Source organism: Ursus americanus, chromosome 12 (genome assembly GCF_024610735.1).
Source record: "Ursus americanus isolate L20-20 chromosome 12, mUrsAme1.1.p, whole genome shotgun sequence".
Taxonomy (NCBI): domain Eukaryota; kingdom Metazoa; phylum Chordata; class Mammalia; order Carnivora; family Ursidae; genus Ursus; species Ursus americanus.
The window spans coordinates 70,134,037-70,146,735 of record NC_142138.1 but is presented as its reverse complement, the minus strand read 5'-3'; the positions used below and the strand labels follow the sequence as shown (position 1 = coordinate 70,146,735).

The following is a 12,699-nucleotide window of genomic DNA, read 5'->3' as shown; positions in this document are numbered from 1 at the left end:
ACTCTGCTTCCAGTATGAAACATGTCCTAATATTTCCTGATTTGGGGGCATAAAGCACTACGCTTTAGAGAAAAATCATTCACTACATGATTTTTAAGTAAGTCATACTCTTTTATGCTCCTTCTCACCTTTAATACCTGCTTAAAATAAATTTCCCACATTCATTTTTTATCTTTTCAAAGATTTCTTTTGCATTTTCTTAGCATTTGTGTATTATTATTTTTTTTAAAGATTTTATTTATTTATTCGACAGAGATAGAGACAGCCAGCGAGAGAGGGAACACAAGCAGGGGGAGTGGGAGAGGAAGAAGCAGGCTCACAGCGGTGGAGCCTGATGCGGGGCTCGATCCCACAACGCCGGGATCACGCCCTGAGCCGAAGGCAGATGCTTAACCGCTGTGCCACCCAGGCGCCCCAGCATTTGTGTATTAAATTTGTACATTTCTGGGATCATGTTATTATTTGGTACATATTTATGTTCTTTTAGTAGTGATATTTATTGTCATAAATTATCCTGTCCTTTCTTTTCCATTTCTGTGAAAGCTTTCTAAGACATTGAAACTCTGTACATACTTTCTTGTATTTTCTTTTGACTTCCTGAAATTGGCCTAACTGGGGGATACAATTATAGGCACTAACTTGAAACTGCAATAAACTCCTTTTAATACTTTAAAGGCTACGCACTATATGGAGAATGTATTAAATTCAACAGAAGTCCAACTGCCTAAGAAGAATAATTATAAAAGCTGGGGGTGTCACAGAAACAATGCACTGATCCAGGTTAATTTTATTTGTTTGTCTGTGTATGTGTATATGTATGTATGTAATCTCTACACCCAGTATAAGGCACAAACTCCCGACCCTGAGATCGAGAGCGACATGCTCTAACCACTGAGCCAGCCAGGTGCCCCCAGGTTAATTTTGAAAGCATAGTTAGCAAACTATGGCTTTGGAATCTTGAAGGTCAAGACTGACAGAGGATAAGGAATTCCAGTATAAGTGCCCCTCCCTCTAGAACAGTGCTGTTCAACAGAAATGTAACTCAAGCCACACACACAAATTTAAATTTTCTAGCGGCCACATTAAAAAAAAGTAGAAATGGGGGCGCCTGGGTGGCACAGCAGTTGAGCATCTGCCTTCGGCTCAGGGTGTGATCCCAGCGTTGTGGGATCGGGCCCCACATCGGGCTCCTCCGCTATGAGCCTACTTCTTCCTCTCCCACTCCCCCTGCTTGTGTTCCCTCTCTCGCTGGCTGTCTCTATCTCTGTTGAATAAATAAATAAAATCTTTAAAAAAAAAAAAAAAAAGTAGAAATGGGTAAAATTACGTATTTTATCTCAGTATCTCCCAAATATTTTCATTTCAATACATTAGAAATACAAAAACAATTGAGATATTTACACTTGTTTGGGGTACTAAGTTTCTAGAATCCACTGTGCATTTTTTAATTAGAGCAAATCTCAAGTTGGACAAGTCGCATTTCAAACACTCAAGAGTCACATGTAGCTAGTGGCTACCATATTGAATGGACCAGATCTTGAGCAATGATTCTTAGCTTGTGTGGTATACCAAATCCTGAACCAGGATAATGATACCTTGCTGTTCTAATCTTATAAGGATTGAACTATCTTTTAGTACGAGCCTGTGATAGATTGATTGGTAGGAAAGCAAAATAGATAAGGAACAAGTTGCCTATTAATCGCATAAGGACATACCAATGATTTTTGACCCATCATCTTCCACATCTGAAAGTTCCATGTCTTCTACATCACGATTATCTGTCACAGGCTCAGGTGTGGCAGATTTCTCACTCTCCATGGCTGGTGATTGGGATTCCTCACCTCCCATTCCCTGAAAAGGAGACTCAGAACCAGTTGGAGAAGGAGCATCCATGCTTGGGGAAGGGACTGGTGATTCTTCAGGATCAGGAAGGGTTGACTTCAATTGATCCAGCTTTTTCTTTAAATTGTTCACTCGATTAGCGAAGGTTTTATATGCCTAAAAGGGAAAAAGAAGAGTTATTCCTCTGAGAAAAGGACCAAGATGCTACCATTTTGACTTTGACCAGATTCCCTCGTTATTCTTTTTTTTTTTTTTTTAAAGATTTTATTTATTTATTCGACAGAGAGAGACAGCCAGCGAGAGAGGGAACACAAGCAGGGGGAGTGGGAGAGGAAGAAGCAGGCTCACAGCGGAAGAGCCTGACGTGGGGCTCGATCCCAGAATGCCGGGATCACGCCCTGAGCCGAAGGCAGACACTTAACCGCTGTGCCACCCAGGCGTCCCTCCCTCGTTATTCTTAACTATATCCCTGGTACAAAACAAAACAAAACAAATCATCTGTCAAGCATGGAATAGTTTCCAGTCTCTGCTTTTTGTACTTCCTAAATGAGTATTACCATCCATGCAGTTGCCCAAGTTAGAAACTTAGAGGTTATCTGAACTTAATTCTCCTTCTCTCTCCTCTACCAATCTAAACAACCCAATATTTATTGAGGGCCTAAACGTGCTGGCCAATCTTCTAGGTATTGGAGATATGGCAATGACTCAGAAGACAGACAAAAACCAAATCCATAAATAAAGTACAGCCTAGGAAGTGAAACAGTATGGATTTTTTTAAGAAATAGATTTTTGATTTTAGAATATTTTAGGTATAAAAATCACTGTGAAGATTATACGGAGAGTTCCCAATTATTCCTTTTATTAACCTCTAATCTTAGTATGATACATCTGTCACTATTAATGAACCAATTTTGATAATTATTATTAACTAAAGTCCACATACTTTAGGCAGATTTCCTCAGTTTTTATCTAATGTCCTTCTTCTATTCCAGGATCCTATGTTGGAAACCACAGTACATTTAATAGTCATGTCTTCTTAGTCCCCTCTTGTTTGTGAGCTTGTTAGATCTTCCTTGTTTTTGATGACCTTGATGGTACTGGTCAGGTATTTTATAGACTGTCCCTGAAATTTGAGATTTGCCTGATGTTTTCCTCATGATTAGACTGGGGTTATAGGTTTTTGGGAGTAAGACCATAGAGGTAAAGCACTATTGTCATCATGTCATATCAAGGGTACACATAATCAATATGACATGCCACTGTTGATATTAACCTTCACCACTTGGCTTAAGTCCTATTGATCTGATTATCTTAATGCCAATGCCTTAAAACTGTGTGTCTTTTGCTTTTGGTTAAGAGTCTTGGACCAGCAGATTGTGAAATCATTTTGGGTGGTCGAATAAGAAACATTATTTTTAAAAAGGAATGGAACAGGAAAGAATATACTAGAGTTGAGCTTTTACTTCTGGATATACTTGAGTAGCTTGCAGTAGAGCAATGCTCCCACAAGAACAACTAGGAAAGCAAGATATATACACATACATACTGGCACACACACGCACTCATGCACACGTTTCAATGTGCTGTGGAGTGCTGAGGCAACCAAAACTTAAGTGGCAAATCCTACAGCAGGGGGAAACTATGAGGAAAGAAAGCTAAGCTGACATTCTGAAGCTGCCTTTTTTCTCAGGGTTTTGCTGATTTGGGGGAGCCAGGCAAGAATTTGAGAATTCAGGTAAAAGGACAAAGTAGAGGGCCACTACTAAATGTGAAGGAAAAGCAGAGCTTTTTAACAGTCTTGCTGGTCTATAGAGATAAAAATTACGGACACTTGAAAGGCCAAGATTCTGGTGAAAGAGGAAGGACAGAAATGGCTCAACAATATGTTAACTCTTCAAGATATTTCCCGAATTCTGAAGGAGAGGGAATTAAGAAGCCAAGCAGAAAACTTCTGAAAAGAGTAATTTAAACAGTCTCACGTGTTAAGGAGACCAGGATTAGAGTTCAAATAATGCAGTGGAACAGGGGCCCTAGTGATCACCCCACTCAGTGGGAAAACTATGTCCTAGAAGCTGGGAAGAACCAGAAGAAGACAAAGTCATGCCCACACTGCAATTCAGCAGTTCAGTTTCAGATCTGATTACCATGATCAGCTCTCACAACACATGCCTAGCAAGGGAAAGGGTTTATCCTCTCTGGAGGAAGAGAAATCATCCAGAGACTCTATGAACACTTTATTTATTTATTTTTTAAAGATTTTATTTATTTGACAGAGAGACAGCCAGCCAGTGAGAGAGGGAACACAAGGAGGGGGAGTGGGAGAGGGAGAAGCAGGCTCCCAGTGGAGGAGCCTGACGTGGGGCTCAATCCCAGAACGCCGGGATCACGCCCTGAGCCGAAGGCAGACGCTTAACAACTGAGCCACCCAGGTGCCCCTCTACGAACACTTTAATACAAAATGTTAGCGCTCAATATAAAATCAGCCAGCATGCCAAGAGAGAGGACCAAATGACCCAAAAGAAAAAGACATTACAAACAGACTTGTAACAAGTGAAGCCAGTATTGGAATTATCTGACAAAAACAAATAGTTATGTTTCACATGTTCAAGGAAATAGAGAAAAATCCCTTCACAGGGATTTTTAAGATTTTATTAGAGAGAGAGAGAGAGAGCGAGCACGTGAGCATAGGGGAGGGTTGGAGGGAGAGGGAGAAGCAGCCTCCCCACTGAGCAGAGAGCCCAATGCAGGGCCTGATCCCAGGACCCTGAGATCATGACCTGAGCCGAAGGCAGACGCCACCCAGGTGTCCCTACACACAGGATTGCCCAAGTAAGTGATTATATTGAAGATAAGGGGGATGCGGTGTTACACTGTTAGAAAAAGCAATTACCAACAGGGAAAGGGAGAAAACTAGAATGAATCCTGTAGTGCTGGATTAGGACTGTAGAGAACAACGTGATCCCATGGTTTTCAATAGATACAGACAGATACAGAAATTAATATAGATGTGAATGTGTGTGTACATATAGGTTAAGTATGTATATACATACATCTATTTCCTAGTTCTGTACACCGATGTAGTCTGGTAGCTGTGATATCCCAACATCAATGAATACACCTAATACTCAGATAATTTCTTTTTTTTCTTTAAATATTTTATTTATTTCTTTGTGAGAGAGAGCATCAGAGACAGCACAAGTGGGGAAGAGGCAGAGGGAGAAGCAGACTCCCCACTAAGCAAAGAGCCCAAGTGGGGCTTGATCCCAGGGCCCTGAGATCATGACCTGAGCTGAAGGCAGACGCTTAACTGACTGAGCCACCCAGGTGCCCCACTCAGATGGTTTCTAAATGGTTTTTCACTAAAAGGAACTCAGGCTCCTTGGAAAATGACTGATTCGAGGGCCAGGCAGGAAAATGCAAGATGGGATGGAACACCTTGTTCCAAAAGTACTAAAATGCTCCAAAAATGATGGGGACTTGTAAAAGAACACAGAAAGCAGACTGAAAGGAGATCCCACTTGGCCAAATCTGGGACAATTTGAACATCACAATAATTACTGGTAGCAATTAATTAAAACATAGAATAAGTAAGACTCTGAGTCCGTATTGATTTAAATAAATGAATAAATTGAAAGTTTGATGATGAGTAAGTTATTTACATAGTTTCAAAATACCTCCCCACAAAACACTTACTAATTACTCTATTACTTTCCTAGGGTTGTGGTAATAAAGTACCACAACTTGGGAGGGTTAAAACAACAGAAATTTATTATCTCCTAATTCTGGTAGCCACAAGTCAACAGGGCTATCCTTCTTTGCCTTTTCCTTGCTTCTGGTGGTAGCCATCAACCCTTTGTGTTCCTTGGCTTGTAGCCACATAACTAAAATATCTGCTTTGGTTGTCACATGATATTCTCCCTGTGTGTCTGTATCCAAATTTCCTTCTTCTTATAAGGACATGAGTTATATTGCATTAAGGCTTACCCTAATGACCTCAGCTTAACTTGATTACATCTGCAAAGACCCTATTTCCAGGTAAGGTCACATTCATGTGTGCTAGGAATTGGGACTTTAACATCTTTTTGGGATACACAATTCAATCCATAGCAATTACCAAGTGCAAATTTCTGAATGGACAAGCCTGGAAGATACTACATTAATAAGATACCAAAAGGAATAAAACAGGTAGTGGAAGACAGCAAACTTGTGTGATAACTGAAAAAATGGAAAGAGAAGAACACAATCACTTCTATGATATTCCTACGAAAGATGCACAACCTAAATCTGATCATAAAAAACATCACATAAATCCAAACTGGGGGACACTGTACAAAATACTTTGACTTATAATCTTCAAACATATTTAGAACATGAAAGTCAAGGAAAAGACCGAGGAATTGTTTTAGATGAAAGGAAAATAAAGAGAAATGCAATAAATGCAACCTGTTACCGTGGAAAGAATCTTTTTTTTTTTTTTTTAAAGATTTTATTTATTTATTTAACAGAGATAGAGACAGCCAGTGAGAGAGGGAACACAAGCAGGAGAGTGGGAGAGGAAGAAGCAGGCTCATAGCGGAGGAGCCTGATGTGGGGCTCGATCCCATAACGCCAGGATCACGCCCTGAGCCGAAGGCAAACGCTTAACCACTGTGCCACCCAGGCGCCCCCGTGGAAAGAATCTTCTGCTATAAAAACTGGTCAATCTGAATAAGGTTTAAGTATTAATTAATAATAGTATGTCAATGTATGAATTAATTCCTGATTAAATGGCTATACTTAACGGTTGTGAAGGAGAATATAACAGTCTGGTAGGAAAACACACATGAAAATATTTGGAGGTGATGAGGCATCACCAACTTATTTTCAAATGACTCAGGAAAAAAATGTCTTCATAATGTACTTAAGGTGTTTAAGTTCAAGAACATTTCAAAAATCAAAAACAATGAAAAGTTGAAAGACAGGAAAAAATGAAGAAAAAAGATCAACAGAATTTTACCAGAAAATCAAATTCTTTCTAAAAAGAAATCAGGGAAGGGGAGGAAAAAAAAAATCAAATGGTGATTCTAGAACTGAAAAATAGGGCAACTAAAATTAATTGATGGGCTTAACAACAGGTAAGGTTCAGCAAAAGAGAAAATTAATGAATTAGAAGACTGGTTAATAGAAAACATCTAGAAGGAAGCACTAAGAGAAAAAGGATGGAAAATACAGAAAGGAACATAAAAAGACACTTGGAACTCAGTGATGAGATCTAGTTATACATATTAATAGAGTTCCAGGAGGAGAGAAAAGAGACTGGAATAGAAATAATACGAGAATTTGCCGAAATTTGTGAAAAACATCAAGTAATTTGTTATGGGGCGTGACCCTCCAGAGTCATAGGTCCAAGTCCTAACCTTATACACCTCGGAATGTGACAAATTTTTACAGAGGTAATCAAGTTAAAATGAGGTCGTCAGGGTGGGCCTTGAGCCAAAATGAATGGTATCCTTAGAGAAAGGGGAAATCTGGACACAGACACACACTGAGAAAAGACAATGTGAAGAGATACTGGGAGAAAATGGCCACCCACGAGTCAAACTATGAAGCCAGGAACAGAACCTTCCCTCACGATCTTCAGAAAGAAGCAACCATGCTGGGGTGCCTGGGTGGCTCAGTCAGTTGAGTGTCTGACTTCAGCCAGGTCATGATCTTGGGGTCCTGGGACTGAGCCTCGCAAAGGGCTCCCTGCTCAGCAGGAAATCTGCTCGTCCCTCCCCCTCTTCCTCTGTCCCGCCCCCCACTCGTGCATGTTCTCTCTCTCTCAAATAAATAAATAAATAAACAAATAAACAAACAAACAAACAAACAAACACTTCTGGCCTCTAGAATTATGAGACAGACAACAAATTAATGTTTAAACCACCCAACCTGAGATACCTTGTTACAGCAGCCCCAATAAACTAATACATCGATTCAAAAAGTTCTACAAACCCCAAACCAGATACGAAGAAGACCATGTTAGACACATCGCTGCATAACTACCGTAAACCAAAGACTTCTACAGAAGCACACTGGGCTCAGCAGAAGAATATTTGAACTTGAAGACCGGTAAGTATAAATTAGCCAAAAATGAGTCCAGAAGGAAAAAAGAATGAATAAAACAGCAGAAATCTAATCCCACATGGGATATGTAATTACAATCCTCAGGAGAGAGAGAATGGCAGAGAAGAAATATTTTAAAAGATAATGTCAAGTAGTTTCCAAAATTAATGAAAGATACCAAACCAGAGATCCAAAATACTCAGTGAACCCCCAAGTAGGATAACTACAAAGAATATATCTACGCACAGTTGATTTCTCATTACAAGGGAAGCAAGACAGATTAACATTTTTAGGTAATAAAAGAAAAAATTTTTTTTTCAGATTTTTAAAATTTATTTGACAGAGAGAGAGAGAGAGAGAGAGCAGACAAGCAGGAGAAGAGGGGGAGTGGCAGGCAGAGGGAAAGGGAGAAGCAGTCTTCCTGCTACAGGGAGCCTGATGCAGGACTCAATTCCAAGATCCTGGGATCACAACCTGGACAGAAGGCAGACGCTTAACCGATGGAGCCACCCATGTGCCCACTGTCTCCCTGCTTCTAACTCTCCTATTCTCCATCCAGTTCTCCTGATTCTAAAATGCAAATCTGATCACATTAGCAAAATTAAAATCCTACAACTGCTTCCCACTGCTTTCACGGTAAAATTCCAAGACCAATTCTAGCGAACACACACCTTTCAGAACCTTGTTCCTAAGTAACTCTCCAGTTCTATTTATCACCTTCTGCACACATGCCCAGCTATGAGAAACTACTGTCAGGTCCACCAGTTTTGCCATACTCTTATGTTTGCATGCTTTCAACTATGCTCTTCAGAGATTATGGGCTTTTCATTTAGCTAATAATTACTGCAATTTCAGAGTTTAGCTCCTTTGAGAAGTTTTTCTCCGTATCTTCCATCCCCACTCCCAAATTAACTAAAGCACTATTCAATCTATTCACATAGCATCCTACAGTTACCTCTATCATAGCATTTATCACACAGAACTGCAATTATGTGTACTCAACAAATGCTTGCTGAATCAATGTCTCCCAGCCATTTGTTGAAGATCCTCTAGAGTAGACTAACTGATTTCCTAAATAAGAGATCATAGGATTCGAAAATTACTAGATGGTCTTTTGGGTCAAAATGGTGAACTGACCACTCCCATTCACTGTCTCTCCGTCCTGGGACTCCTATAAAATGAATAGTTAAAAAACAACAACAAACAAACAAAGGTATAAACAAATAACCAGAAGCATACCTGGGAAAAACATTTATACAAATTTTAGAAGACAGAGGATAGAAGAGTAATAAAGAAGAGATGAGGCAGGGGAGAGAAAAATGAGGTTAGGAGTGTGCAGAAAGGGAGCAACATCTGGGAAAGGAGCCGATCTGACTTGCAGAATCCCTGAGCAGCTTTCATCTAGGGCATGAGGACTACAGAAGGCTGGAGTGAGTAGTGGGGTTGAAATCAGATAATTAAGTAAAAGCGTGACTACCAAACAATAGGACCTCGCTTGCAATCTCCACACTTGGCAGCCAAAGCACTATGACCTGGGCAAAAAATGTGATGTCTATAAAAAGTTAAAATAATCTGGCAAGAAGACTCCGCCTTCTGACATTTAGCCCTCCTGCTGCCCTGAATAATAGCCAGTTCCTCACCTACACAGACTAGTTAAACCCAAGAGTAAATAATCCCTACCTATGTACTGGGAGCTTCTCGATTTTTTCATACCTCATTCTTTAGTATGAATGGACAGAGATATTATCTGATTTTTGATGAAAGCCAGAATCATAAAAGAGAAAGATCGAGATAACTAGAGGGAGAAAAAAACTTCAAGATCTTTCAAAAAGCAGAACAAAAAGATCAAGGTTGAGAAAACATGAGAACACAGAAGAGAAAGAAATTAATCCACAATCGAAGAACACCAAACTTTAGACTGAAAGAGCCCTGCAAGTAACCCATAATGAATGAAAAACAAAACCTCATATGTAGATACATCATTGTAAAAATTCCAGGACACTATGGATAGAATCCCTAAAAGCTCCCAGCAGAAAAAAAAGTCACCTACAAATAATCTTGCAAAGACTTCACATCAGTAACACTAAAGACAATGGCGTAATGCCTTTTAAGCTGTGAGGAAAAATGATTTTCAACCAGCCAAACTACCAAAGCAAATGTGAAAACAGAATAAAGACATTTTGAGATCTAAGGACTCAGAAAATTAACCTCTCATAAGCCCCCCCTTTTTGGAAATTAACTGAGGATGTGCTCCACCAAAACAAGAGAGAAACCAAAAAAAGAAGACACAGAATCTGTAAAATAGAGTGTTCAACTCAGAATATCAGTATAAAGTAGTTCTAGAATGAGATCTAGACACTTAAAACTAGCGCAGGAAATTGAAAGTTTACTAGGGAGGTTTCTGGGGAAAATGTGAATTCAGAATATGCCATGTGATAGAGAATTTAGAAAGTGAAAAAAAGGCTATGAGAAAGCAAACAATGCAAAAAAATTCTAGGAAAAAAACCAAAAACTCTCTAATCTAACCACACCTAGCATAAGACCATACGGTGAACAATGTGAACACAGCTGTACTATAAGCTTTGTTTATTAATTTTCAGCCTTTAGAGCAAGGAAGTAACATTTAATTATGATTACAGAGTAGAATGTAAACATTATCAACCATGACAATGTGGAAAGTAAAGTAGTTTACTGAAGTTGGGGGACTGAAGGGATAAATGAAAACTAATGGTAAATGAGAGAGGGACGTTTATAACCTCATTTTACACAGTGAAGGGTCTAGACTTAATGGTCAAAAATATCAAATATAGTACTACCACGTACAAAGATGATCAATAGATTCAAAATAATTATATAATGCTGTTGGGAGAAGGAGGAAGGCAGTGGAATATAAGTTAAATCCTCATCTGTCATACCCAGAAATTAATAGATATTTCTTAAATAGGTAAATCAAGAAAGAATAATATAGGCATATTATTCAGAAATATGAAGGCAAAAGCCCCCAAATTAGAGCTAAATGTGTTAAAAGGGATCGCTTCTAGGAAGTGGGACTGGTGGGATCTACTCTACCATCTGCTTTTACGACCATACACAGCAATTAAAGCTATAAAAAAAATTTTTCAAAAAAAACCCCCAAAAATCAGGGCGCCTGGGCAGCTCAGTCAGTTAAGCATCCTGCTTAAGATTTTCTCTCTCTCTCTCTCTCAATCCCCCTCTGCCCCTCCCTCCCACTCTCTTCTCTATAAACAAACAAACAATAAAAAATTAAGTATAAAACAAGGCCACTAGTAACAATTTTAGTAACAGAATGTTTCCATCCAGTTTTCTGGTAAAACAATAAAGTATATATACTTCTGCCCAATTTTTATGTCCTGTTAACAGTAACTAGGCACACTCCCTTTGAAATGCTAAGACATAAGGCTTAATGGACATAAAGACATAAAGCTTAATGGTCAGGGTATCTGTGAGCTTTAGTGTCAAAAACAGCCACGTCTTAATTTAGACTCCTCCACTTGCTGGCTCTATTACCTTTTACAAGGCTACTGACCTTCTTCAAAAGTAATTTCTTCATCCATGCACTAGAGGTAATAATGTTTACCTTCACAGAGTTAGATAACTCATATAAACAGTCACTGATTTATAGCAGTAAGCGATCAATATAAGATAGCTTTAATTATTACTTACATTGGCCACCACTTTTACTTCTTTGTACTGTGCTTCATAGAAAATTCCAGCATTTTCCAGTGCTTCTGTTAGTGAGGGCCCATTTTTCACCTGCTTATCTAATCCATTCACAAATTCCTCGAGCTTGGAACTTGCTTCTTCAAATTCTTTGGAGAACTTCTTTCCACCTGTCTTATCTGAAATAACAGAGAAGTATTGACTTCAGGATAAAAAAGAAAATGTAAAAAATTTAATCTTTTGAAGAAAACCCCTTTTACATAATCTGTAAACCTGCTCTTGCTGCCTTAGTCTCAGTTTCCCCTTAGAGGAACTTCTCCAAATCATAAAACCCACAAAAGTGATTAAAACAATTTGCTGGAATCTGCTAGAGTGCAGCCAAGAGTGTCATCATGAAGGCACCTATAATTACAGCAAAGAAAAGCAAGTTCAACTAAAAGAAATTCTGCTGATGGCTTTTCTTCACGAACTGGATGCTGTGCTGCTAATCAGGAGAAACAGGATGAGGCTCAATTCTGTTCACTTAGATTCACTACAGATTGTGAGAAAACAGAGGTTTGGAAAAGTAAAGACAAAGGGACCTCTGTGTGTATCACATTAAAAATTCTTTCCTATCTGAAGAAGACCCCCGATAAGAGTACAAACCATGAATTGTTTTTTCAACACCGGTGATATTACAAACTGTCACTTACTCTTCTTTTTTTTTTAAAATATTTTATTTATTTATTTGACAGAGAGAGACAGCCAGCAAGAGAGGGAACACAAGCAGGGAGAGTAGGAGAGGAAGAAGCAGGCTCCCAGTGGAGAAGCCCGATGTGGGGCTCGATCCCAAAACACCGGGACCACGCCCTGAGCCGAAGGCAGACGCCCAATGACTGCGCCACCCAGGCGCCCCTGTCACTTACTCTTCTAAGTATACACCTTTCCCAGTGACTACTGGAATATGGCTTCAGATATGGGTACAAGTTTTGGCTTTGCTTTGTATCAGCTGTGTAACTTGCTTAGTAAGCTACTCACCTCCTTATGAAGCCTCGTATTTCTCATGTACAAAATGGAGGTTTTTAATATGCTTCTGGGTTGTTGCGAGGATTA

The 12,699-nt window shown here is 39.3% G+C and overlaps 1 protein-coding gene across 7 annotated transcripts in view; it reads right to left on the bottom strand.

The window, feature by feature from the left end:
• RPRD2 (regulation of nuclear pre-mRNA domain containing 2) overlaps positions 1 to 12,699 on the bottom strand; it is an 89,957-nt gene that overhangs the window by 13,130 nt on the left and 64,128 nt on the right. For all 7 annotated transcript variants that reach the window (XM_045790628.2, XM_045790630.2, XM_045790629.2 and 4 more), the window contains 2 exons: positions 11,611 to 11,786; positions 1,716 to 1,998 (listed from right to left, as the gene is read on the bottom strand). In XM_045790628.2, coding sequence (XP_045646584.2) covers positions 1,716 to 1,998; positions 11,611 to 11,786 — 459 coding nt within the window. The remainder of the gene's footprint in view (positions 1 to 1,715; positions 1,999 to 11,610; positions 11,787 to 12,699) is intronic.